Raw genomic sequence first — 25,765 nt, 5'->3', positions numbered from 1 at the left:
TGAATTCTTGGGGAACTAAGTAAAGAGGTCTTGGTGAAACCCCAACAGTAATCAGCAGACAGTGGCCCTCTCTTTGGGGTGTAGCTTCAAAACGTTTGATTTTTGCACAGAGTGGGATATTTGCATTCACTTTCCCCTAGAGATTCCAAAGAAAACTGTACGACACTGTCCCAAAAGTCCATTCTTATCTGGCCCATTCAATTATAATGTTCAATTACAGTCCTTTGAAGCTCACAACACTTCCCCAGGCTCATACATCCCATCTCCTCCCTCTTCCCGGGCCCAAAAAGAGGTTACATACAATTCTTCCCACAATAATACATAAACTCTGCATTTAATACAATGGACTTCAACACACAAACTTAATTCAATAAGATTCTTCAAGGATATTGCAGGAAATTGCCATATCTCTCTCACCATGAACACAGGGAGCCCTGTTATGAAATCTGATATGCCACAAGAAGGATCAGCATAGACTTTATAGTGCAAGTTTAGCATAATTCTGTCAAAAGATTAAGGAGATACAGCCTACCCAAAAGTGAGCTGCTTTCAATTGTTAAAGTGCTCTGAAATACACAATACCCTCTGTTTACAGGAAGGGCACAAACCAATGCAAGGCAAACTTAACTCCACATTACTAAAGTTTTTTGGCACTGACTAAAATTAAATTGAGCTCACCAACTACTGGCTCATTGCGTGCGCACGCATACACACACAACAGAGCTCTGATCCTTTCAACATGTGGCTAGGAAAGGATTCACTGGGTTCAGCATGTTGGATCATATTAAAGAAGTTCTCTGTTAAAATCACAAATGAGTTTGATTTTTCATAGTTTAAATTCCAGGGTATTACTAATTAAGAGGTCTCTTGGGTTTTAGTACTGTTTCTCTCCCTCTCTGTGTGAAACTTGCAAGCTGCTAATTGTGTTAGTACATTCTAAGACAGAGTCTGTTCTCAAAGCAATTCTTTGTAACAACCACCACTCACACAGAGAGAGACTCAAAGCAATACTATGTAACAGAAACAGCACCCAGAGACTCCCAGCCCTTTTGTTGTATTCATCTCGCTTTGTTAACAATTGTGATTAAAACAGAGATAGAGGATGTATGTGGATGGATGCTTGGTGTGGATAATAACTGAATGATCAGGGAGGTGCCAGCCAAAGAATCCAGTGTCCATCGGCTGAAGAAGGCGTCAAGTGGAAATAATCAGAGGACCCCCCCCTCCCCCCCGAGGGCAGACTGGAATCCACCCAACTGCCTCAAGAATGGGAGAATCAAAGAACAAGATAACATCTGGCAGCATGGAGCCGTCAGGAATGTGCCATCTGCTGACTGATTCAGCAACAGCATGATGAAGCAATTCCCATAGACTGGCATAGGAAGAAATTCCTATAAAAATGGACTCTAGAAAGCGAGAAGTTTGGGGTCTGATTCTGCAAACCAACTTCCAGGAGTGTCAGATGAGCACGTGACAAGTCCCTGCTCCCTCCTCATGCCCAGGCCATCTGGCCTGTGGCTTGGCATGAGCAACTCTAAGGCTGGTAACTATGATAACAACCTTGCAGAACCTGTGTGTGTATGAATGAATGTGTGAATAAATATGAGACTGAATGGAATGTTATAGCTATAACTAACTGCTTACTATGATTCTTTCTGTATTCACAATAAATGTGGTATTTTGCCTTTTCCCCTTTAATAAGATCCTGCTGTTTTTTATTTTATTGGTATAACAAGCACAGACTAAAGTTAGCATCTTCACAAAGAATCATAATCAAGAGACAGCGACATAAACCATGGTATCCACATGCAAATTCAAACATACCAGGTTCATTATATCCTTCTCTTAAGTACTGAATAAGACTAAAGATGAACTGTGGAAGAACTAGTTCTGACATCATCAACAAGTCTTTTGGGACACAGGGAACATTTGAACTTGATTTCATCCGGTGGCGCTGACAAAACCTATAAGACAAACAGGGGAAAAAAAAATAAGTTAGCCAAGTACCAATATAGTTCAGAACAGGTATCTGAAAAACAAAACAAACAAAAAAACCAAACCCTGAGCCACCACTATTTTCAATTCCCCTTACTGATCTGCACACTTACGTGCATAAAAGAGGGTACCACGGAACAGGTATTCTGTACAAAAGTTAGTTACGATGAAGATACAATTGTGTTCACATCCTCCCTGCCATATCCCCAGTAAATCATAAAATAAAGTTGAGATATACTTTCAGAAGTTAATCAGAACATAGGGTGTTTTCCACATTATGAGCATCTTCCAAAGAACTGGGAAGAGAACACTGTCACGGTATTTCTCATAATTAAAATGTGTTTATGCCCACCATCCAAAATAGAAGTCGAAATGTTTTCCTCCAGTGAATCTGTACTGGTTTGCTGTATGGATATTGGTAAGCACTGAGCTGACACAAACACCTCTTTGAAAGCATTAAAACATTTGTTTTTAAAGGGAAACACACTTATGATCACAGACAGTTAAGAAAAATCTTAAAATCAGACATGGGACCTACCAACTTTCAGAGTCTTTTCAACGGAGAACAATTCGATATTTTATTCTCTTTGCTAAATCTGGATATTACAAGTTTGTATGTTTTGTTCAGTGTGTGTAAAATAGGAGGGGGAGATTGTCACCCCACTACAACATGCACAGGACCGATGTACAGGAACCCCACAAACACTGGGTCCAGCCATGGGAGGATTCCCCTGGCACAGGAACTACAGAAGACAGCCATGAGGCTTATGGGGCTGACATAACTTAGACAGGCAGCTGGGGCTGTCTAAATTGCACCAGGAGTCCCAGAGCACCCCATAATTAAGGGGACACAAAGGTGGCCTCAAGCCTCCATATCCCACCTTTCCACCTGGCCTCTCACCGTCTGAGAGGCAAAGCACAGGATCACACTCTGAGTCTTGATGTTATTTTAGTTCACGAATTTTCAGGCTTAATTGGGGGGGGGGAGGCACAGAAATAATCCTAAAGTATGTCTGTCCCCCACCTCCTACCAATATTTAATTTAACTGGGGGGATGGGGGGGGAAATCTAACTACACAGCTCCACTTAAATCCTTCTGTGAAATACCTGAATCTCTACACAGCCAAAGAGAAGGACTAATCCTTCAGACCTTTAATCACAGAAGCAGGCTTGCTGACATCAGCAGAACAACTTGTTTGAGTGTAAGGATTCACATCAGGCCCTATCTTTGACTGTGTAGCAATTCAGAGATATCTACAAAAGAATAATAGGCTGATCCTGCATCAACTTAACTATGCATATTGCTTAACAAAAGCCACTCCTCTTGTCCTTGTTGGGAAGCCCTGCAGATGACAGAACCGCAAGCCTGCAGGATTCCTTAGGCAACAGGTATAATCCGAAGTCCACTGAAGTCAATGGAAAAACTCCCACTGATCTCAATGGGCACTGAATCAGGCCCACTTGCACTCTGCCAGGTTAGTGTTACCCAGGGTCTTCAAATCACACATCTGGGATATTTACCCAGACCAGAAAAAAAAAAAAAAAAAAAAGGCCAAAACCATGGGAGGAGGAGTCTAAAAATACATGGTTTAAAAACAGTAAATTTGATTTGACAGTGTCACTTAGCAATAAACAGCTACTCATGTTTATCATCATCATCTATTGATGTATCACTGACAAATGGCTGTGCCTGAATATGCAAGTTATTTTCTATAGTCATACCCTCATTGAGAAATTGGCTATACCACCACTTTAGGAAGAAACTCTATGTTTTCTATAGAAGATTCTTCAAGAAGGAGAGGCTCAAAAGAACCAATTCAGGTCTTATAGTGAAACACAGTAATACAGGAAGGGGCTTAGAAAAAGAAAAATCAGGTCTAAGGAAGCGGGTATCAGACTTTTAGGCCACAAATAGAGAGGCTGTCCAGTCCAAGGATCAACTGTGCATTCAGACAATATACAAATATTTCCCAGCTCACAGCAGCCCAGCTTTCAATAGCTGCATCTTCACAAGAGTAAATGTTCTCTCTTTTTCTATTACTCATTTATTTTCTCTTTCATTGAACAAATAAGGCATTGCATAAGTGCAATTATAGTCTGTTGATTTAGAGAGCTACAACTATTGCTTGTTCATCCCTGGGAACAAAAGTGCCCTCAGAGGAGAAAGACAAACCAGGTGAAGTGTCTGTGGTCTAGTGTCTGTGGGTTAGTTGAACAGAAAGCCAATGAAAAGGAATTTAGGAACAGATGCACTCTGTACTCATGTGTATTGCTGCCTACAGATGGAGGTCCACGCTGGCAGAAAATGAACTCCGAGTACCTTTTGGTTGGAGGATCAGTACCTCATTTAGAACACTAAGATATACAGTTTCTCTTTTATCCCAGCTACAGCCTTTTTATGAGGCTTTTCCAAGGCCAATCAAAAAATTTGTAAGATTTAAAGGCACACCTGCAATTATAAGGTGATTATTTTAGAATAATGTATATTTTATATCCTTATCACTTTAATCAGTCCGCTGTACATTTTTATGTTCCTCAAATGTATTTTTTGTAGGTAAGCATCTCACGCTGGTGTTCTGAAGATCCTTGTAACTAAAAGCCTGCAAATGTGCATGTAGAGCAAAAACTCCAACCCACCCTATGATGCTGCCATCTCTTTCCCTTCTCCAGAAATAGCTCTGCTCCTAGGAAGCCTTTCCAAAGGGGAGATCCACTCAAGAATCAGGCCTATTGAATTTACCCCACATCTGATCTACCTGGAGCTAAAGGATATGAGGCATGTCTCCTCCCTAAACACCCCCAAAATAATGTGATTTATAGCAGATCTTTTTCTAGGGGGGTGTTGTTTTTTTTAATATAGGCTCTGCAAGATCAAGAAGGAAAGCAAATTCCATCCACAGTGAAGGACCTTACATTAAAAAAATAATAATAATAAATAATAATAATAATAATCTCAGCAGTCTCCCCTCCTTCTTAAACTGAGGGAGATCCAGACATGGATTACTTTCCAGATAACCAGGCCCGAAGCCTTACAGCATGTGTGCCAAAATCATTCTGTAGAAAGATACACATTCCATATCTGTGGTTCATGGACTCCTCAGTCCACAGTGTCAATAAGAGCTTTGAACAATGATCAGGAGTAAAATACAGCCATTAAGTAGTAACTAAACTATGTTATTGTCACACTCAGCATTAATGGAAAATATGCTGCCTTTTGTCTCTCTTCCTTTCTGCACTTTCTCTCCCACTCACACCTTCCTGTCAACTGTTTGAAATGGGTCATCCTAATTATCACAACAAAAGGGGGTTTTTTTCTCCTGCCGATAATAGCCCACCTTAATTGATTGGTCTCATTACAGCTGGTATGGCAACACCCATTTTTTCATGTTTTCTGTGCGTGTGTGTAGATTTATATATCTTCCTACTGTATTTTCCACTCCATGCATCCGATGATTTTAGCCCACGAAAGCTTATGCCCAAATAAATTTGTTAGTCTCTAAGGTGCCACAAAGTACTCCTCAGTCTTTTTTTGCTGATACAGACTAACACAGCTACTACTCTGAAACCTCTCCCACTTCTCTTTGTATCTATCCTTCCCCCCACACACACATTTCCTTCCCTTCTCAATTTCCACCTCCTGAGTTTTACTCCTACCCCTTCCTTCATCCCATCTGCTGAGCAATTAAACAGCTAATGCTGACATTTAGAGTGTAAACATTAGTCTTTAGAGTTACCACTCCAAAGAGAATAATGGGGGCAGGGGAAATCACACTTCTCAGAGCCATTATTTCAAGCTGTCTGTAGATTCAGTGAGGCTTGGTCTACAGGAGCAAGCCACAATCCTGAACAACGCAGTTATATTGATCTAACTCCCAGTATAGACAGCACCATGTCAACAGGAGGGTTCCTCCCATCGACATAGCTACCGCCTTTCAGGAAAGTCGATCACCTATGCCAAGGAGAAAAGCTCTCCTGTCAGCATAGGTAGCATCTTCACCAGTGATTCTCAAAAGTTTGTATTGGTGACCCCTTGCATCCAGCAAGCCTCTGAGTGTGACCCTCTTATAAATTAAAAAAACACACTTTTATATTTAACACTATTATAAATGCTGGAGGTGAAGTGAGGTTTGGGGTAGAGGCTGACAGCTCGCAACCCCCACATGATAACCTCAATGATCCCCTGATGGATCACGACCCCCAGTTTGAGAACCCAGGGTCTTCGCTGAAGCGTTATGGTGGTGGAGCTGCATCACGTCAACTGCACCACTGCAGCATTTTAAGTGTAGACAAGCCCAAAGACCACACCACACCAGTTTACACTCAGTTCATGTTTTCAAGGTTATCTTTGCACTCCTGGGGACCACAAACTTGCCCTTTTATCAAAAGAAAGCTTAGATTCTGCAGTCTGAATATGCCAGATAGGCACATAAACATAAAATGCAAGATGGACCCAGCCCCCAGTCCAGGTGTTTGATACTCTGCTTTATAATTTAAGATTAACATCTTAAATAACAGCAGGAAAACATCAGACAGTGAAGATCACAATAGGTCCTTGCTCCAGAGAGGAGTGGTCCTTAGTTACATCTAGTCAGAGGTGAAAATAAGCTGATACGCCCCGGTACGGCATACCGGCAAGAGCCAGTCCGCCGTACTGGGGTGGATCGGCTTCCCCAGGTGCAATTTAAAGGGCCTGTGGCTCCCAGCAGCGGCCAGAGCCCTGCTGCTGGAGCCATGGGGTAGCGGCAGGGCTGGGGCGGCGATTTAAAGGGCCCGGGGCGATAGCAGCGGCCGAGCCCTGGGCCCTTTAAATCGTCCCCAGAGCCCTGCCGCTGCTTCCCCAGGGCTCCGGCAAGCTCTGGGGACAATTTAAAGGGCCCAGGGCAGTAGTGGCAGCAGGAGCCACATCCCCGGAGCCCTGCTGCCGGAGCCCTGGGGAAGCGGTGGCGGGGCTCCGGGGATGATTTAAAGGGCCCAGGGCTCTGGCCACCGCTACTGCCCAGGGCTCTTTAAACCGCTGCCAGAGCCCCCGGCTGCCGCTGTTACCCTAAGGAGAGGGAAGGAGGCACTTGCCGGTACAGGGTGGGCAAATGCTGGTTCTAACCTCCCCCAGCCCCGCCCCTTCTGCCCAAGGCCCTGCCCCTTCCGGAGGCCAAAGCCAGCCCCAGCCCAGCCCCGTACCGGTAAGTCCCTAGACTTACTTTCACCCCTGCATCTAGTCCAGTCCATTGTTATCTTTAAAAATCAGGACCAAGGCTGGATCTAATCTAAGATAATCTAGAAAGCAAATTAAACACATGAGTCTGGTTTCAAAATAAAACAAGTTAAAGAAGGCTTTGGGTTTATAGTGCTGACTGCAAGACATTTCTCTTACCCATGTTCCAGAAAGCTTGTTCTACCACCATCTGGTATTTCAAATGCTGAAATACTGATCCTATTCACAGATCTCCTGACCTGTCACGGGATCACTTTTTTTTTTTTTTTTTTTTTTTTTTAAATGTGTGCCTTGGCAGACACCATGTAAACTGAACCAGGAACCTAAAGACTAAAAGCACGAGCTTCTACGGCTAGAGCCAGGGCTCTGCAACTATTCATACCTTCTTTTAATTAACACAGAGGTGGACCTATAATACTCACCAATGGAAAAGGAGTACTTGTGGCACCTTAGAGACTAACCAATTTATTTGAGCATAAGCTTTCGTGAGCTACAGCTCACTTCATTGGATGCATTCAGTTTTTTCCACTGAATGCATCCAATGAAGTGAACTAATGAAATGGCTCTTCCTAACATACTCACAGTCTTATGCTGCATGATTTTTCCTTTGTGAATATTTTACTTCTATAAATTCTCTGATAATCATATTTGAGAATGTGAGTATGTTAGGAAGAGCCATTTCATTAGTCAGAGCTGTGGAAATCCCATTTTATTGGAGACATTTAATTAACGGTAGGGGGTTTGGTTTGGTTTTTTGATTACAAACCCAAAGACAAAGGGAAACGCTGTTGTCCTTCCCTGTCCCTATTCCCTTCACCAGTAACTTGTTGAGGTTCATCTTTGCACTACGCCTTCAAATACCTTTTCCGGAAACATCCTTGAGCTAAGACCAAGCATGTAAAGCTTCTGCTGAAAGAATTTTTGAGAAAGTTACAATTAACAAAAACAGAGGTTTACCATGGAAATGCCATGCAACCTCAGTTACAATGTTTTCTCAGATTTATAATCACAATATATCGAGATTTTTCCCTGCAATTCCCTCTGCCATGTTTCACACCTAATACAGTTTATGGTATGCAATAGCAATTAGTGTATGAAAGTTCACCTTTAAAAAATAAAATAGGAACAAGAGATACTATGTATCATCAACATGATCATGTTAACATTTCATCAGAAACCTTAACTTTAGGATTTTTTGACTTGATCATTTGATTTCACAACCTTTCATATTACCCTGCCTTTTTTGTCTTTGACTTTTCCTTGTCAATTTCAAAAAAAAGTGTCAAAAGCAATTTCAGGCAGGACACCTGCCCAAGTCTCCACAATTGTTGTAGTTTTACAAATCACATTAAAGTCCCAACAAATCCCCTCTCCACCCCCACCGCAATCAGGCAATTTCCTCTGCATTCTCTTCTGGACAGTTGGTGGAGGAGCTTCAAAGACTCCAGTTTCCCTAACTGCCAGAGCAGCAAAAATATATAGAGTAGGGAGCTAGGGCAAGTGCAGGGCCTGTCCAGTCTCTCCCCACCACAGGTGGACCATGGTAGCACAGGTCCATCATGAAGCCTTTTAAGCCAACTTGTCTACAAGTCTGCTAGGGACAAGTCTTTAAACTCCCCAGTACACACAGCAGCAGCTGCAGCCAAAGCCAGGGCACACCTTCGCAAGTCCTGGACGTTCTTATCACTGCAGCCCTCCTCACTGCACTGCACTGTCTCCAGTTTCAGCTTCATTCCACAAAGCCAGACATACAATCATGCAGTTAAGTAATCTAGTTATTATTTTACCTTCATCTTCCCCTCCCCTCCTAGTGTTTGTCACATGTACTTGTTTCAAATTAGATTATAAACATGCTAGGAACAGCACCACGTTTTCCAGTGTGTTGTACAACACCTAGCACAATGGGCCCTGTTCCTGATTACAGCTTTTGAGCACTACCAGAAATTAAATAAATAAGGATTATTTATATGTTCTGCATAAAAGACCCACACAAACAAGTGGGGGAAACAAACTACTCAAACTGAATTTGCACTAGCCACGAGCACAGAGTAAATGAAACAGAAAAACAGAGTAAACATTTATTTTATCTTAGTTTTAGTAACGTTAGGTGTTGCATATAATAAAGTAAAATAGCGTGATGTTTTAAATGGACTGCCTTTTAATGCAAAAATAAACCTTATAAACATAACAAAATTCCATTCTGTTTATTGCACTGTTAACAAGATGCTATACTGGAAACTAATCAAAATACTTTTTGTACTGAATAGTTTGACAAGTTGCAAATAACAACTAAGCACTAGCTTAACAAAGGAGTTTGTATGTTGTGCCAACTATGAAATTCTCTTAAGCACTTAATTTCAAAAAGCTTTTACACAGCATAATTTGGTTTCTCATGCACATCTTCCCTACATAGGTAATAAATTCATACATTTTCTGCATTTAACTGCCTCAATACTTCCTGAGAGTTCTTGTAAACTGCATTTCCCCCCATTTCCTTTAGTCTATAGTATTCTCTGTATAGCTGTTCAAAATGTCTTTGCATGTTTTACATTTCACTGTTTAACTTTATGACAACTACTCTTAATTCTTCAGCACTAGATACATCTTTTTACATCAGAAGTGGAAGATGTTATATTGGTAAATTAGGATGCTATACTAACTGTGCTTTGTATAGGCTTGAATAAGTCCCTTTGCCCAATCACTGGTGGCAAGCAGCAAGTCAACCCTAGAGAAGAGAGTACAGTAAGCCATCAATTTCTGCAGAATTTAAGCTGTCATTTTTAAAATAGTTAAGTTTCTAGTCCTCAGATGCAAAGATAACCTTCCAAGAGTGAACCAACACAATGTTGACTTCCGAGTCTGGAGAATGCCTACTCCTGTACCTGTGCTGTTGTTCACAGCTTTCTCAAAACCCAGGGGGATGAAACTGACATATCTGATAAGTTTCATTTCTGCTATTCAGGACTCTCCAGGAAACCACAAAACTGACCAGAATCTGTTTCACTCTGCTACTAATTGAGAAAGCTATGGAGCAAAAGTACAGGTATTAGAATTATAAAAGAACCGTGACCATAAAGTAAAGACTGGAAGAGCAATGCTCAGGAGGAGGCTTATGGAAGAGAGACATAAAGCATCTCCTCCTTTACAAGCAGTAAGGGAATTTCAAAATTGATGCCTACTAACCAGAAGCTAACATAAGCAGGTGTGAGGAAGAGCATCCTGGTGGCCTTCCCTCGTCTAAAATTAGGACTGGAGGTATAGTGTTAGTCTTGTCACCAGGCCCCCCTCCCCCCACTTTTTGTATCAGCCTCTTTTTCAAGATTTCCTGAACTTTGGGTCACGACCCTATAAAAAATAATTCAAGAAGTGATAAAAAATTAACATACCATGTAAGCCCCATAGCTCTGTGACACTTTAAGGCCACCACATTTTTGGAACCTGAAAATCCCAGCTAGCATTTCAACCTAGGCTAGTACATGATGAGAGCACATGCAGCACCCTGCTACAGACTCTCCAACTAAAACAGTAGAATACCTGTATTGGTATGTGTATGCCTGGATTTTCTTTATGTAAGAAATAGTATCAGCTTCATTAAATACATATATTAAGTACTCTGATAAATGTGGAGTTGGTATGTAATAAGGTTATGAACACTGTATGTGACCTGTTCAACAAGGGGAAGTGTAAGACAAATATGAAATTAAAGAATATGAGTTATTTTAAGTTTGATTAAGGAAATACAGTAAAAGCTGTATTATCCGTCCTTGTACCAACCAGAAAGCTCTATAAACCAGCATTTCTAATCTTCATAGAAACTCCGGTTTATAGTCCGGTTGAAACGGGGCCGGCAGGCTCCTTATCTGGCTTTGCGTGGCTCCCCGGAAGCGGTGACATGTCCCTGCTGCTCCTAGGTGGAGGAATGGCCACAAGGGGTTCAGAGTGTGGGAGTGGGTGCGGGCTCTGGAGGGAGTCCGGGGTTGCGGCACAGGAGGGGGTGCAGGGTGCCGGATCCGGGCAGAGCTCACCTTGGGCGGCTCCCCACAAGCAGCAACTTGTCCCTGCTGCTCCTATTCGAAGATGCGGCTGCCTCCGCCTGCAAGAGCTGTGGAGCCAGGGCTCGGGGCAGGACGGGAACACCACGCAGAGCTGCCTGCCACACCTCCCCAACCCCTGCCCCAAGCCCCCTCCCACACTCAAACTCCCTCCCAGATCCCACACCCCCTCCCGTGCCCCAAGCCCCAGCCCTGCACTTCCTCTTGCACCCGAACTCCCTTCCCTCTTAGTTAACCGGAATTTGTCACTTACCGGATCCCCCGTCCAGCCCCCCATTCCCCAACATGCCAGACAAAAAAGCTTTTACTGTATATCAGTGTTGTAAGGAAAGGCCTTGAAAATAATGAGTTATTAGGCCAGAAGAAATGAAGTAAGGAGGATGTCTGGTTCAAAGAATAAGTAATGAGATAAGGGGAAGTTTAAAGGCCTCTGACTGATTGTTTTATTTAAAACCATCTGCAGTCACTACTAAGAGAATCCGTCTGAAAATGAGCCAACAAGGCCTTTCTCAACCTACACACTAGCATTAAAGCTTATTTGAACTCAGGTGCAATGGAAAACACTGTTGGTCAGCAAGAAGTAGGAGAGGAAAGACTGGGAAAAGAGGAGGTTGTAAATCTTATCTGGATTAAAACTGGAAATAAGAGCATACTGTCTCAAACTGGTTTTTAGCTCAAGTAATTGGCAATGTTATCATTTGTTTGTTAAAGGGTATAAAAGGGTATAAAAAGTAAACTCTTAAAGGGTTCATTGCTATTACCTTCCTGACCACGCTGGAGCTGATCAGTATAGGCCTAAGTACTCTGGGTTTGGCTTGTATCTTGATCAAATACTAATAAATGTTTTGTTACTGTATTGGATGTAGTGAGTGCTTATTTTTAGGATGCTAGACATGTTTAGAGCAATTGTATAAACACCATTTGGTCCTTGGATTTAATAAAGGAATTTATTATTAAACTTGCGTTTGGTGGTTTCCTATATCAATAATTTCAAATATTATTAATTCCAACAGAAAGTTATTAAATATTGGGGGTAACAATGTTTATTATACACCTATAATGCACAAATTCAATGGGATCTTTACAGGAAGGCAACACAATGGTTTTCCAGATAAGAACACCCAAGCACACATTTGAAAGACAGTGGCATCCTTCCAGGCCCGAGGCTGAAGTGACACAGCTGTTTTGGCAGAGTGAGAAGCTAGAGGGCTATAAACAATTTAAAAGTCTCTTGATCTCTACAAAATATGGGAGGGATGGGGAGAGTCACTAAGGACATCCAGAGCGTGTCAGTGAGCTCTGATAGGGAGACAAGTGGACACAGAAGCTCTGAGTAAGAATCTAGAGCAGGGGTGGGCAAACTTTTTGGCCTGAGGGCCACATCGGGGTGCAAAACTATATGGAGGACCAGGTAGGGAAAGCTGTGCCTCCCCAAACAGCCTGGCCCCCGCCCCCTACCACTTCCCACCCTGACTGCCCCCCTCAGAACCCTCGACCCATCCAACCCCCGCCCCGGTCCTTGTCCCCCCACCACCCCCTCTCGGGACCCCATCCCCTATCTAACCCCCGCACCCGCTCCCCATCCCCTGACTGAACCCCCCCAAAACCTCCTCCCCATCCAACCGCCCCCTGACTGCCCCCTGGGACCCCCTGCTCCTTATCCAACCCCCCGGCCCCCTTACCATGCCGCTCAGAGCAGCATGCCTGGCCACTGCGCTGCCCGGCTGGAGCCAGACACGCTGCCGCGCCGCCCAGCATGAGCGGGCAGCCCCGCCGCCCAGCATGAGCGGGCAGCCCCGCCGCCCAGCATGAGCGGGCAGCCCCGCCGCCCAGAGTGCTGCCCGTGCTGCGGCATGGCTGCAGGAGAGGGGGGACAGTGTGGGAGGGGTCAGGGGCTAGCCTCCCGAGCCAGGAGCTCAGGGGCCGGGTAAGACAGTCCCGCAGGCCGTAGTTTGCCCACCTCTGATCTAGAGCTAATCCTATTAGGATCCACACATGAAAGACGGTTAAGCACTTTGTAGGAGAGACTTGCATGTAGCATATTTTATGGTTTTTAAGATACGTTTTCTCTAAAATGCGTTTGTTCTAATCAATAATACTTTGCTTGAAGAAAGCTGTTTGGTCACTGTTTACAACTGTCATTTCCCCAGGGGAAACAAAATTGCAGAGGGGAGGGACTCAAAACCTTAAAAAAAAAATGAAATCAACATGATTTGGATTATTCAAACTGACAACATACAGATAAACAGCCTTCAAAGATGTTATAAAGGTAGAAGGTGTTTCTGCAAATTGCACAATCATGAAAAGCGCACACCTCTACAGAAAATCTTGTCCGTCCCAATTCATTATAGTTTCAAGGATTACGAAGCCTAAATCAACTACCAAGCTGAAAACAGTGATTCTGACAAATAACATCGTTTTGCAACATATCAGTGACATGACTGAGGAAGTCAGAGCAGCTACTTTCAAAATGCAGAAAAAGTGAACATTTAGCAATTCAGCTTGATACATCGTCCAGCACAGCTTCTATAATTTGTGAAGCATGTTTATGATGGTTCTATTGAAGAAGGCTTGTTCTTTGATAAAGCTATATCAGGAATCACAGTAAGAGAATTCTTATATTTCAAGAGGATCAAGATTTTCATTTTCAATCGGAGTGGTGTAATGCAATCTGCTTAGATATTGCCAAGGCAATGACAGATAAGAACACTGGCCCTAGTTTCCATTGTTTCATACATAGCAAAATACTTGCTAAAAAATGCTAACAATTCTCAGACAAGTATTTTATGAGATGTTAAAGCAATGACAATTCATTAAAGGACATCCAGTGAATTCTCAAATTTTTGTATTTATATATGACATTGGTTCAGATTTGGAAAATCCTACTGCCCAAAAGCCTGGGACAAATAAAAGAGCTAACTGGGCAAATAAACGTGTCAGGTTTCCTGTCTGTTGGACAACAACAACAAGACAGGCTGGGGCCAGAGTGAGTGAGATCAAGCAGAGCAACACTCAGCTGTCAGTCAAGAGTTCTGAAGGAACTTAAATATGAAATTGCAGAACTACTAACTGTGGTAGGTAACCTATCACATAAATCAGCCTCTGTACCAGATGACTGGAGGATAGCTATAACGCCAATTTTTTTAAAAGGCTCCAGAAACGATCTTGGCAATTATAGGCAGGTAAGCCTAAATTCAAATTGATTGAAACTATAGTAAAGAATAGAATTATCAGACATAAAGATGAACACGATTTGTTGGGGGAGAGTCAACACAATTTTTGTAAAGAGAAGTCATGCCTCACTGATCTATTAGAATTCTCTGAGTGTGTCAACAAGCATGTGGACAAAGGTGAGCCAATGGATATAGTGTACTTGGACTTTCAGAAAGCCTTTCACAAGGTCCCTCACCAAAGGCTCTTGCGCAAAGTAAGCAGTCATGGGATAAGAGGGAAGGTCACCTCATGGATCAGTAACACATTAAAAGACGGGAAACAAACAGTAAGAATAAATGGACAGTTTTCACAATGGAGAGAGGTGAATAGTGGTGTCCCCCAGAGAGCTGTACTGGGACAAACGCTGCTCAAAATATTCATAAATGGTCTGGAAAAGGGGGCAAAAAGTCAGGTGGAAAAGTTTGTTGATGATATAAAATTACTCAAGATAGTTAAGTCCACAGCAGATTGCAAAGAGTTAAAAGGGCTCAGTTTTGTGAGATCAACTGGAAACCAAAATGGCAGATGAAATTCAGTGTTGACAAATGCAAAGTAATGCACACGGGAAAACATAATCCCAAGTATATATACACAAAATGATGGGGTCTAAATTATCTGTTACACTTAAGAAAAAGATATTGGCAGTCTCACAGAACTGGAAGGGACCACAGGAAGCCACATCATCCAGTCCCCAGCACTCCTGGCAGGACTAAGTATTATATAGCATTATCTCCTTGATAGTTCTCTGAAAACATGTACTCAATGTGCAGCAGCAGTCAAAAGAGCTAACCATGTAGGAACCATTAGGAAACGGAGAGATAATAAGACAGTAAATATCATAATGACCATATAACACTCCATGGTACACCCAACACTTTGAATACTGCATCCAGTTCTGGTCACCCCATTTAAAAAAAATATTAAATTTGGAAAAGGTACAGAGAAGGTCAACAAAAATGATGAGGAAAGATTTAAAAAACTGAGATTGTTCAGCTTGGAAAAGACGATAAAGATGAAATATGATAGAGGTCTACAAAATCATGAATGGCGTGGAGAAAGTGAATAAGGATTTGTTATTTACTCCTTTGCATAACACAAGAACCAAGAGTCACCCAATGAACTTAATAAGAAGCAGGTTTAAAACGAAAGGGAGTACTACTTCACATAACGCACAATCAACCTGTGGAACTCATTGCCAGGGGATGTTTTGAAGGCCAAAAGTATAGCTGGGTTCAAAAAAGAATTAGATAAGTTAATGGAGGATTGGTCTGTGATGGGTTCCTCCCCTTCAGGCTGCCACTTGGAACTAGGGTACCACTGAACCTGCCTGATCCACCAGCCTGGGCTCTCTTTCACCCTGTAATGCTGACACAAGCAGCAGACTCACGCTTTCACCAGCACACAGGTAGGGACGCACCCAGCGGCAGAAACACAGACACTGAAACCAGCTCTGCATGGGAATTGCCCAGTACTCAAGTGCACACTCCCCTGTAGAGCAGAGGTGGGCAAACTACGGTCCGCGGGCCACATCCAGCCCACGGGACCCTCCTACCCGGCCCCTGAGCTCCCAGCCCCTCCCCTGCAGCGCGCCATGCCGCCAGCGCAATGCTCTAGGCGGCCGGGCAGCACAGTTGCAGAGCTGCAGCCTGACCCGGTGCTCTGGGCAGCGCGGCTGTAATGCCGCCAGCCACTGGTGCTCCAGGCAGTGCGGTAAGGGGGTGGGGGGGTTGAATAGAGGGCAGGAGAGTTCGGGGGCAGTGGTCAGGGGTGTGGATAGGAGTCGGGGCGGTCAGAGGGCGGGGGACTGGATAGGACAGGGGTCCCGGAGGGGGGGGGGCGCAGTCAGGAATGAGAGGAGGGGTTGGATGGGGCAGCAGGGAGCAGTCAGGAGACAGGGAGTGGTGGATGGGGCAGGAGTCCCGCGGGGGCCCTCAGAGGACAAGGAACAGCGGGGGTTGGATGGGGCAAGAATCCCAGGGGAGCCGTCAGGGGGTGAGAAGTGGAGAGGTCAGATAGGAGGCGGGGTCCGGGCCACGCCTGGCTGTTTGGGGAGACACAGCCTCCCCTAACCGGCCTTCCATACAATTTTGGAAGCCCAATGTGGCCCTTAGGCCAAAAAGTTTGCCCGCCCCTGCTCTAGAGGGTAAACCCAAAATTGTACCGTCTTGCACTGCTCAGAGAACTGTACAGTGTAAACTCATGAAATTTGCCCTCTCCCTCAACGTGGAGAGGGATATACACAGCTTTTTGCCCCACATTATGATTTCTACACACACTGGTTTTAGACAAAAAAAAAATGTATTAACTACAAAAGATAAAATCTAAGTGAGTATAAAGGATAGCAAACAGATCAAAGCAGATTACCTATCAAATAAAATAAAAACAAAACTGGATATGAGCAGCAAATTCTCACCCTAAATGTTGTTCTAGGCAGTTTGCAGAGAGTCTTGAAGGCAAACTGCACTTGCTTGCAACTTAAAACTCCAGATATTGCATTCACAGGCTAGACAACCCTCTAGCCTGGATTCAGTCCTTCCCCCTAGTTCATTCCTTTTGTTTTTCAGTTGTTTCCAGCAGTCTTCCTTGTTGGGCAGAGAGTCAGTGAAGAACGAACCACGATGATGTCACTCTCCTGCCTTCGTTTTTTCATATGGTGGCAATCCTTTGTCTCCCAGTTTGATTCCCACCCCCAGTCACTGGAAAGACACTAGTATTATCATAGAGTCCAGTACCAGGTGACTTGGTCACATGTCCCTGCAGCCATATCTCAGGGCTTGTCTATACTGGCACTTTCCAGTGCTGAAACCTTCTCACTCAGGGGAGTGAAAAAACACACACAGCCCCTCCCGAGCGCTGCAAGTTTCAGTCCTGTAAAGTGCCAATGTAGCTATTCCCCTCGTGGAGGTGGGTTTTTTAGAGTGCTGAGAGAGCTCTCTCCCAGCACTATGTTACACCTACACGAGCCACACTGCTAGTGAAGACCTGCGCTCAGAGGCTGTTTGCAGCATCCCCAGGAAGGCTCCCTGGTGGGAGATTAGCATCTTCAAAGACCTTGTGACCCCTCCCAAACAGCCATCTAGACTGATTGTATTCTGTCTAGTGGGCGTTCCTCAGGTGTAAACACATTTGTAATTGATGCATAGACAATATTCCTAACTTCAGATACAAAAATGTTACACACATACAAATAGGATAATCATATTCAGTAAATTATAACCTTTCCAATGATATGTCACATGCCCGTTCTTATATAAAATACATCATAGTTATGCCATAATCATATCATAATATCTCTATGAAGAACATGGGGTCATAGTGCCACAAGGTCCATCAGTGATTATTAACCAAGATGATCAGGGATGCAACCCCATGCTCTGGATGTCCTAAGCATCTGATTGCACAAGCTGGGAGTGGATGACAAGGAATGGATCACTTGATAATTGGCCTTTTCTGTTCATTCCCTCTGAAGCATCTGGCATTGGCCAGCATCGGAAGGCAACATACTGGGCTAGATGGCCCACTGGTCTAACCCAGCGTGGCCATTTTTATGTTCTTCATTTGCCTCAAAGTTAGAAACAATTTGAAGCTACTCTAAATTTTCCCCATTACTTTTGAGGAGACTAAATTCAAGGTTGTTTTTTTTTTTAAACGGCTGTTTCTACCCTGTCATGCATGGATAGAAAACTCATACTGTGCCCCTGAAGAGAAGAATTCAACACTCGTTGGGGCTGGCTTAATTATGCTGACAGGAGAGCTCTCTCCCATCAGCATAGAGCAGCTACACGGGAGGCCTCAAAACAGTGCAGCTGTAGCAGCACAGTTAATGCGCTGTAAGGGCTCTAGTGTAGACATAGCCTTAGACAAGTTAGATGTCTTCAAGTCACCAAGGCCTGATGAAATACATCCTAAAATACTCAAGGAGCTGACTGAGGAGATATCTGAGCCATTCGCGATTATTCAAAAAGTCATGGAAGATGAGAAACATTCCAGAGGCCTGGAAAAGGGCAAACATAGTGCCTATCTATAATAAGGGGAATGAGGACAACCTATAAAATTATAAACCAGTGAGCTTAACTTCAATACCTGGAAAGATAATGGACTAAATAATTAAGCAATCAATTTTCAGATGCCTAAAAGATAATAAGGTGATAAGTAACAGTCAGCATGGATTTGTCAAAAACAAATCATGTCAAACCAATTTAATAGCTTTCTTTGACAGGATAACAAGCCTTGTGGATGGGGGCTGGGGGGAAGCAGTAGATATGGTATTATCTTGACTTCAGTAAGGCTTTTGATACTATCTAGCATGACCTTCTCATAAACAAACTGGGGAAATACAACTCAGATGGAGCTACTATAAGGTGCGTGCATAATTGGTTGGAAAACTGTTCTCAGAGACAGGTTTCAGAGAGTAGTTATCCGTGGTTCACAATCAAGCTAGAAGCACATACAAGTGGGGTCCCACGGGAATCAGTTCTGGGTCCGCTCTGTTCAACATCTTTATCAATGAATTAGATGATGTCATAGAGAGTACACTTATAAGTTTGCAGACTACACCAAGCTGGGAGGAGTTGCACGTGCTTTGGAGAATAGTATTAAAAAAAAAAAAAAGGCAATCATCATTTTGGGATGTAGTAGCAGAAGCGTAGTAAGCAAGACAAGGAGTAGTTCTTCCACTCTACTCCACGCTGATTAGGCCTCAACTGGAGTATAGTGTCCAATTCTGGGCACCATATTTCAGGAAAGATGTGGACAAATTGGAGAAAGTCCACTGAAGAACAACAAAAATGATTAAAGGTCTAGAAAACATGACCTATGAGAGAAGATTGAAAAATTTGGGTTTGTTTAGTCTGGAGAAGACTGAAGGGGGACCTGATAACAGTTTCAAGTACATAAAAGGTTTATTACAAGGAGGAAGGGGAAAAAAAGTTCTCAACCTCTGAGGATGGAACAAGAAGAAATGGGCTGAAATTGCAGCAAGGGGGGGTTAACTTGGACATCAGGAAAAACTAGCCTCTGTTTGTCAGACGGTGAAGATGGATGGCAGGAGAGAGATCACTTGATCATTATCTGTTAGGTTCACTCCCTCTGGGGCACCTGGCATTGGCCACTGTCAATAGACAGGATACTGGGCTGGATGGACCTTCGGTCTAACCCAGCATGGCCATTCTTATGTGGCTATTAATGCTATACTAATCTTGCCTATTAACATAAAACTGTTCTGTGGTTACATTTCAGTCTTAAAACATGTAGAATATGGTTAAGTTAATTCAAAATAGCTGTTCTAAGATAAGAAGTAGGCTGTTATATTAGTTTGTTTCTGTGAGGGAGTTTGGGTGCAGGAGGGGGCTCCAGGCTGGGGCAGAGGGTTGGAGTGCAGGAGAGGGTGAGGGGGTGCAAGCTCTGGGAGGGAGTTTGTGTGCAGGAGGGGATTCTGACCTGGGGCAGGGGTGCAGGAAGGGTTGTAAGGTGTAGGCTCTGGCCGCGAGGAGTTTACCACAGGTGGCTCCTGGCTGGCAGCACAGCAGGGCTCAGGCAGGCTGCTTGCCTGCCTGCCGTGACCCGACACCGCTTCCAGAAGCGGCCAGCTGCTGGCACGTCTGTGTGTGCCCCTGGGGGGAGGGGGACAGCGTGTCTCCGTGTGCTGCCCGCACCTGCAAGGGCCACCCCCAGAGCTCCCATTGGCCAGTTACCTAGGGAGGTAGTGGAATCACCATCCTTAGAGGTTTTTAAGGCCCGGCTTCACAAAGCCATGGCTGGGATGATTTAGTTGGGGTTGTTCCTGCTTTGAGCAGCGGGTTGAACTAGATGACCTTCTGAGGTCTCTTCCAATCCTAATCCTCTACGATTCTATGAACAACTTTGTTTTCCTTAGCTTCAATCTCAGAAACAGTTCAACCACTTTGGCTGAAATTTTCCAAAAAATATTCAGCCTGAGACAGACACCAAGGATAGAAAATTTCAGCCTTAACAGTTAAAATTTCCCAATGTTATAAGGAACTGAAAACAGGGTCTTATCATGGAAAGTGTCAGGCAACGTCAATAATATTCAATGCTACCAGCCCCTGCCTATAATTAAACAAGAGCAAAATGAAATGTCTGACCAAGTACAGGTCAAACACAGTAAAACAAGATAACGTAAGTGAGAAATCCTGGCACAAGTCCAAAAAAAAACATAAGCAAAATATGAAAATTGCCTGTAGACAATCACGGCAGCAATAATATTTCAATTAACTTGAGAAAACACCCACATTCTTAGGTGGTGGTCTCAGATATATTTTCTTGTCAGATAACCAAATGAGAAAAGTGACCAGAATGCAGATAGCAAAATTTTCTTTGTGTGTTATTCACCAGCAACTCCTCTTTCATGCCTAAGTGAGGTGACTTTCATAAGGTAAAGTGCTAGCTATTCTTAGAATTAAGGCCAGAAAAGCAAGTTTTCCTGAATGATCTCACTTACACGCTCCATAATTCACCTTGCTCATCTTTGGGATCAAAATGAGTTGAATTCTTCTCTTCAGGAGCACAATGTGAGTTTTCTATCCATACATGTCAGAGTAGAAACAGTCATCAAAAAAACTTAGAAGTTCTTCTTCTCAAAAGTAATGGGAAAATGCTGCCTTTCAATTTGAAGATATTCTACAACAGTCAATGTAAGTAAGGCAGTGTCTACCTTGATACTGCATCGACCTAACTACATCTACCTAAGCACTACGCCACTCATGGAGGTGGAATTATTAAGTTGGGGTAGTGGACAAGTTACATCAGTGGGAGCTACATATTAGCGTAGACACTTACGGAGTTAGGTCGATGTAAGGCAGCTTACGTCGACCAAACTCTGTAGCGTAGACCAAGCCTTAAAAAGACCTAGATAAGAACTATCAGGAACTCATAGGTCAGCATTTGAAGAACTATTTTTCTGATGACCCAGAGAAGCAGAAAGACACTGCTTTCCTTCACATAAATCAGAGGCTGTTTACTTGGCAAAACTGACTGGGCAACTGCAAAACAAAACAAGCAAACAAACACAACTGACTTTCTATAGCTCATATCTCATAAGTTCTTAGTGATGCTCTGTGAAGAAGAGGGACTCAGTTTTAGTAACAAAAACCTTGAAAGCTCTCATTCCATTTTCCATCCTTGTATCTAACAGTCAGCATTCTCTTGAGTGGTAGTAATAAAAACAAAGTCCCTCCAGTTGCCTGTCAACTGAAAGGGACCTAAGTCTCCCCCACCGCAGCCACTTCAACTTTGGATGGGACAGTTTTCATCAACAAGACAGGCTCATCCATAACACTTAGTTGGGAGTGTATTTAAACTCTTGTAAATCTTTTATAAATTAAAATTTTCTTTTCAAAACTTCATTAGTTATTTCTGATACATTGATGAAATTTCACTTGCTCATGGTTAGACGTCTTAGGAGAGAGGGTCATAAAACATTTTAGTCTGAAAGCAGGTTGCTGGCTCTTAAAAGTTTGGGAAATCTTGCTCTAGATAGCAGGGTTAATCTTCTCACAAGTAGGTGTCCAAGTAAATTTTCAAATCCTGGTACAGATCATTTCTAAAGTCCAAGATGTATTATCAGAACTACAAATGCAGTGGCTATGACAACATTATGTAATAAAGGAGATCAGAAATGCTGAAAATGGCATGGATATGAAAGATTTGTACAGCAATTTATAAATTTTAACCTAACGTTTTCTGTAACATCTCAAAACTCAGTAAGCTACTTGACTCACACACCAGCACCTAAATGTCATGCTAGAACAGGGGTCGGCAACCTTTTAGAAATGGTGTGCCAAGTCTTCATTTATTCACTTTAAGGTTTCACGAGCCAATAATACATTTTAACGTTTTTTAGAAGCTCTCTCTCTCTCTCTAAGTATATACATTATATAACTAAACTATTGTTGTATGTAAACAAGGTTTTCAAAATGTTTAAGAAGCTTCATTTAAAAATTAAATTAAAATGCTGATCTTACACCGCCGGCCCGCTCAGCCCGCTGCCGGCCTGGGGTTCTGTTCACCTAGGCCGGCAGCGGGCTGAGCGGGGCCGGCAGCGGGCTGAGCGGGGCCTGCAGCCGGGATCCCAGCTGGCAAGGGGCCAACAGCCAGAACCCCAGACCGGAAGAGGGCTGAGTGGGGCCAGCAGCCGTGACCCCAGACCAGCAGTGAGCTGAGCGGCTCAGCCCGCTGCCCGACTGGGGTTCTGTCTGCCGGCTCCTGCCAGCCAGGGTCCCGGCTGCCAGCCCACTGACAGCAGACATTAAAAATTGGCTCTCGTGCTGTCTTTGGCACGCATACCATAGGTTGCCGACCCCTGTGCTAGAACATAAGAATGGCCATATTGGGTCAGGCCAAAGGTCCATCCAGCCCAGTATCCTGTCTGCCAACAGTGGCCAATGTCAGGTGCCCCAGAGGGAGTGACTCTAACAGGGAATGATCAAGTGATCTCTCTCCTGCCATCCATCTCCACCCTCTGAAAAACAGAGGTTAGGGACACCATGCTTTACCCATCCTGGCTAATGGCCATTAATGGACTTAACCTCCATGAATGTATCCAGTTCTCTTTTAAACCCTGTTATAGTCCTAGCCTTCACAACCTCCTCAGGCAAGGAGTTCCACAGGTTGACTGTGCGCTGTGTGAAGAACTTCCTTTTATTTGTTTTAAACCTGCTGCCCATTAATTTCATTTGGTGGCCCCTAGTTCTTATATTATGGGAACAAGTAAATAACTTTTCCTTATTTACTTTCTCCACACCACTCCTGATTTTATATACCTCTATCATATCCCCCCTTAGTTTCCTCTTTTCCAAGCTGAAAAGTCCTAGTCTTTTTCATCTCTCCTCATATGGGACCCATTCCAAACCCCTAATCATTTTAGTTGCCCTTTTCTGATGCCAGTATATCTTTTTTGAGATGAGGAGACCACATCTGTACGCAGTATTCAAGATGTGGGCATACCATGGATTTATATAAGGGCAATAAGATAGCCTCCGTCTTATTCTCCATCCCTTTTTTAATGATTCCTAACATCCCATTTGCTTTTTTGACTGCCGCTGCACACTGTGTGGACGTCTTCAGAGAACTATCCACGATGACTCCAAGATCTCTTTCCTGATTAGTTGTAGCTAAATTAGCCCCCCCATCATATGCTAGATGCAAGCTTCCTTGTTTACAGACATCTATTATAAAATTGTATATTGTTGTAGCTGCAAGAAATAGACTACAATCTTAAATACAAGCCTTACTGAAGCATTTATATACACCCTTCCCACACCACAGCCTATTATATTTGGGTTTTTATTAACCCTCTTAAAGAGACAGCGCACTACATGGTGAACTAAACAGATTTATACTACAATAAATAAATCATCATGTACTTCGCTAAGACTGCATTAGAAAGCATTCTTCTAAGTCAATATGTCTTGAGTAAAAGTTCAGAACATGGGTGATCAAATCACAAAAACTGAGGAACATAATACCAATACTTGTGTCTTTCATGGATAGTAACTACAAAATTTTATCTGAGCAAAGCAGATGGCAGACAAAGTTTGTAAGCAGGTTCCACATTTGAATCTCTCAGCTATTAATAGAAGCCTAGGCTGCAGTGACCTTACGTTAAGCTAGAAACCCAACTTCTATTGCATGAATCCAAGCTGCTATCTTAGCTTTGCACACCTCAGCACTTCTTATGTATCGATGACCTAATATACACACAAAATTGTACCAGTTTTACTAAAAGTGCTACGTTAAACCAATTCAGCTCAACCAGTGGAACTTAGCATGTGGATACTCTGACAGTAGTTTAAACCTGTTTTAATTTGGTTTAGCTTTTCCCTGTACAGTAAACTGCACCAGCTTATCATCCTATCTTTACTTAAGCTGAGGAAATTTTATATTCATAATTTTATTAAATTTTATATTTAGACCAGGCTACCTCTAAGTACCAAAATGCACTTTGTAATGTATTTATTAGCAAACTGAAGCTCACTTTCACAGTATTGTTCTTGTACTTTTCAAGAAAAATCAAAACAAAGACAGTAGAACCTCAGAATTACAAACACCTCAGGAATGCAGGTTGTTTGTAACTCTGAACAAAATGTTATGGTTGTTCTTTCAAAAGTTTACAACTGAATATTGACTTAATACAGCTTTGAAACTTTACTATGGAGAAGAAAAAAATGCTGCTTTGCCTTTATTTTAGTAGTTTACATTTAACACAGTTCTGTACTGCATTTGCTTTTGTGTGAATGTATCTCTGCTGTTGTCTGATTGTGTACTTCCAGTTCCAAATGAGGTGTGTGGTTGACTGGTCGGTTCATAACTCTGGTGTTCGTAACTTTGAGGTTGTACTGTATTGCTTTATCTGGAATGACCATACCCATAGAATGGGATCTGCCCCACACAACAATTTCAATCGTTCCTACTCCTACCCCACCAATGACAGCTCAATCCATCTTTCCCCTTCCCATTTGTCTACATTTTATTATTTCTATCAACTAATATTATAGGTAACACCTTAGATTGCTATAACTGAAAAATCAGGTGAGAAATGTTATATATATTTTAATGTGGTTACTCTGTGGATTTAACAACAATTTTCTTTCTTCTTTATAAAACCAATTTCCCCACAGGTGAGAATTAGTTTTAAAATAGGAAACTGATTATAAAAACTGAAATTTAGGATAAGTTACTGACCCAAAAACTGCTTTAAAACTATTCTGAAAATGTGTTTTTCAATTTGGCCATGTCCCACTAAAATCCTGCCCTGTGTGTCACAAACGGACTGTTGATTGGTATGCCATTCAAGTCTTCTCTTTCTCTGGCCTCCCATTACCAAGGGGAGCTGTTACCTGTGCACTAAGAGGATGGTGAAACACTGGAATGCGTTACCTAGGGAGGTGGTAGAATCTCCTTCCTTAGAGGTTTTTAAGGTCAGGCTTGACAAAGCCCTGGCTGGGATGATTTAACTGGGAATTGGTCCTGCTTCAAGCAGGGGGTTGGACTAGATGACCTTCTGGGGTCCCTTCCAACCCTGATATTCTATGATTCTATGATTCTCTCACCTTAGTGCCTCAGAAGAGGAAGACTGGAGACACCAACAGTAGAGATAGCTGACTGCCTCAAGAAAACAGCTGGACCACTGACCTCATGGTTTTAATACTTCAATTAAGATGAAGGCAAGGCAAGAGAAAGACATCCCATCTGATTGATGGGAACTGAAGAGAGGGAGGGGCTCACAGAAAACAGGAGAAGGAAAAAATGAGGGATGAAAGAGACAGGCTAGAAG

General features: G+C 43.0%; 1 protein-coding gene across 4 annotated transcripts in view; it reads right to left on the bottom strand.

Moving 5' to 3' along the window:
- Positions 1-25,765, bottom strand: part of UBR3 (ubiquitin protein ligase E3 component n-recognin 3) — a 215,571-nt gene that overhangs the window by 186,686 nt on the left and 3,120 nt on the right. For all 4 annotated transcript variants that reach the window (XM_077829550.1, XM_077829551.1, XM_077829553.1 and 1 more), the window contains exon 2: positions 1,825-1,964. In XM_077829550.1, the coding sequence (XP_077685676.1) occupies positions 1,825-1,964 (140 nt within the window). The remainder of the gene's footprint in view (positions 1-1,824; positions 1,965-25,765) is intronic.

The sequence above is a fragment of the Eretmochelys imbricata genome, chromosome 11 (assembly GCF_965152235.1).
Source record: "Eretmochelys imbricata isolate rEreImb1 chromosome 11, rEreImb1.hap1, whole genome shotgun sequence".
Lineage (NCBI taxonomy): Eukaryota > Metazoa > Chordata > Testudines > Cheloniidae > Eretmochelys > Eretmochelys imbricata.
Note: the sequence above shows the minus strand (reverse complement) of the source record. Positions and strands in the feature narration are given on the sequence as shown.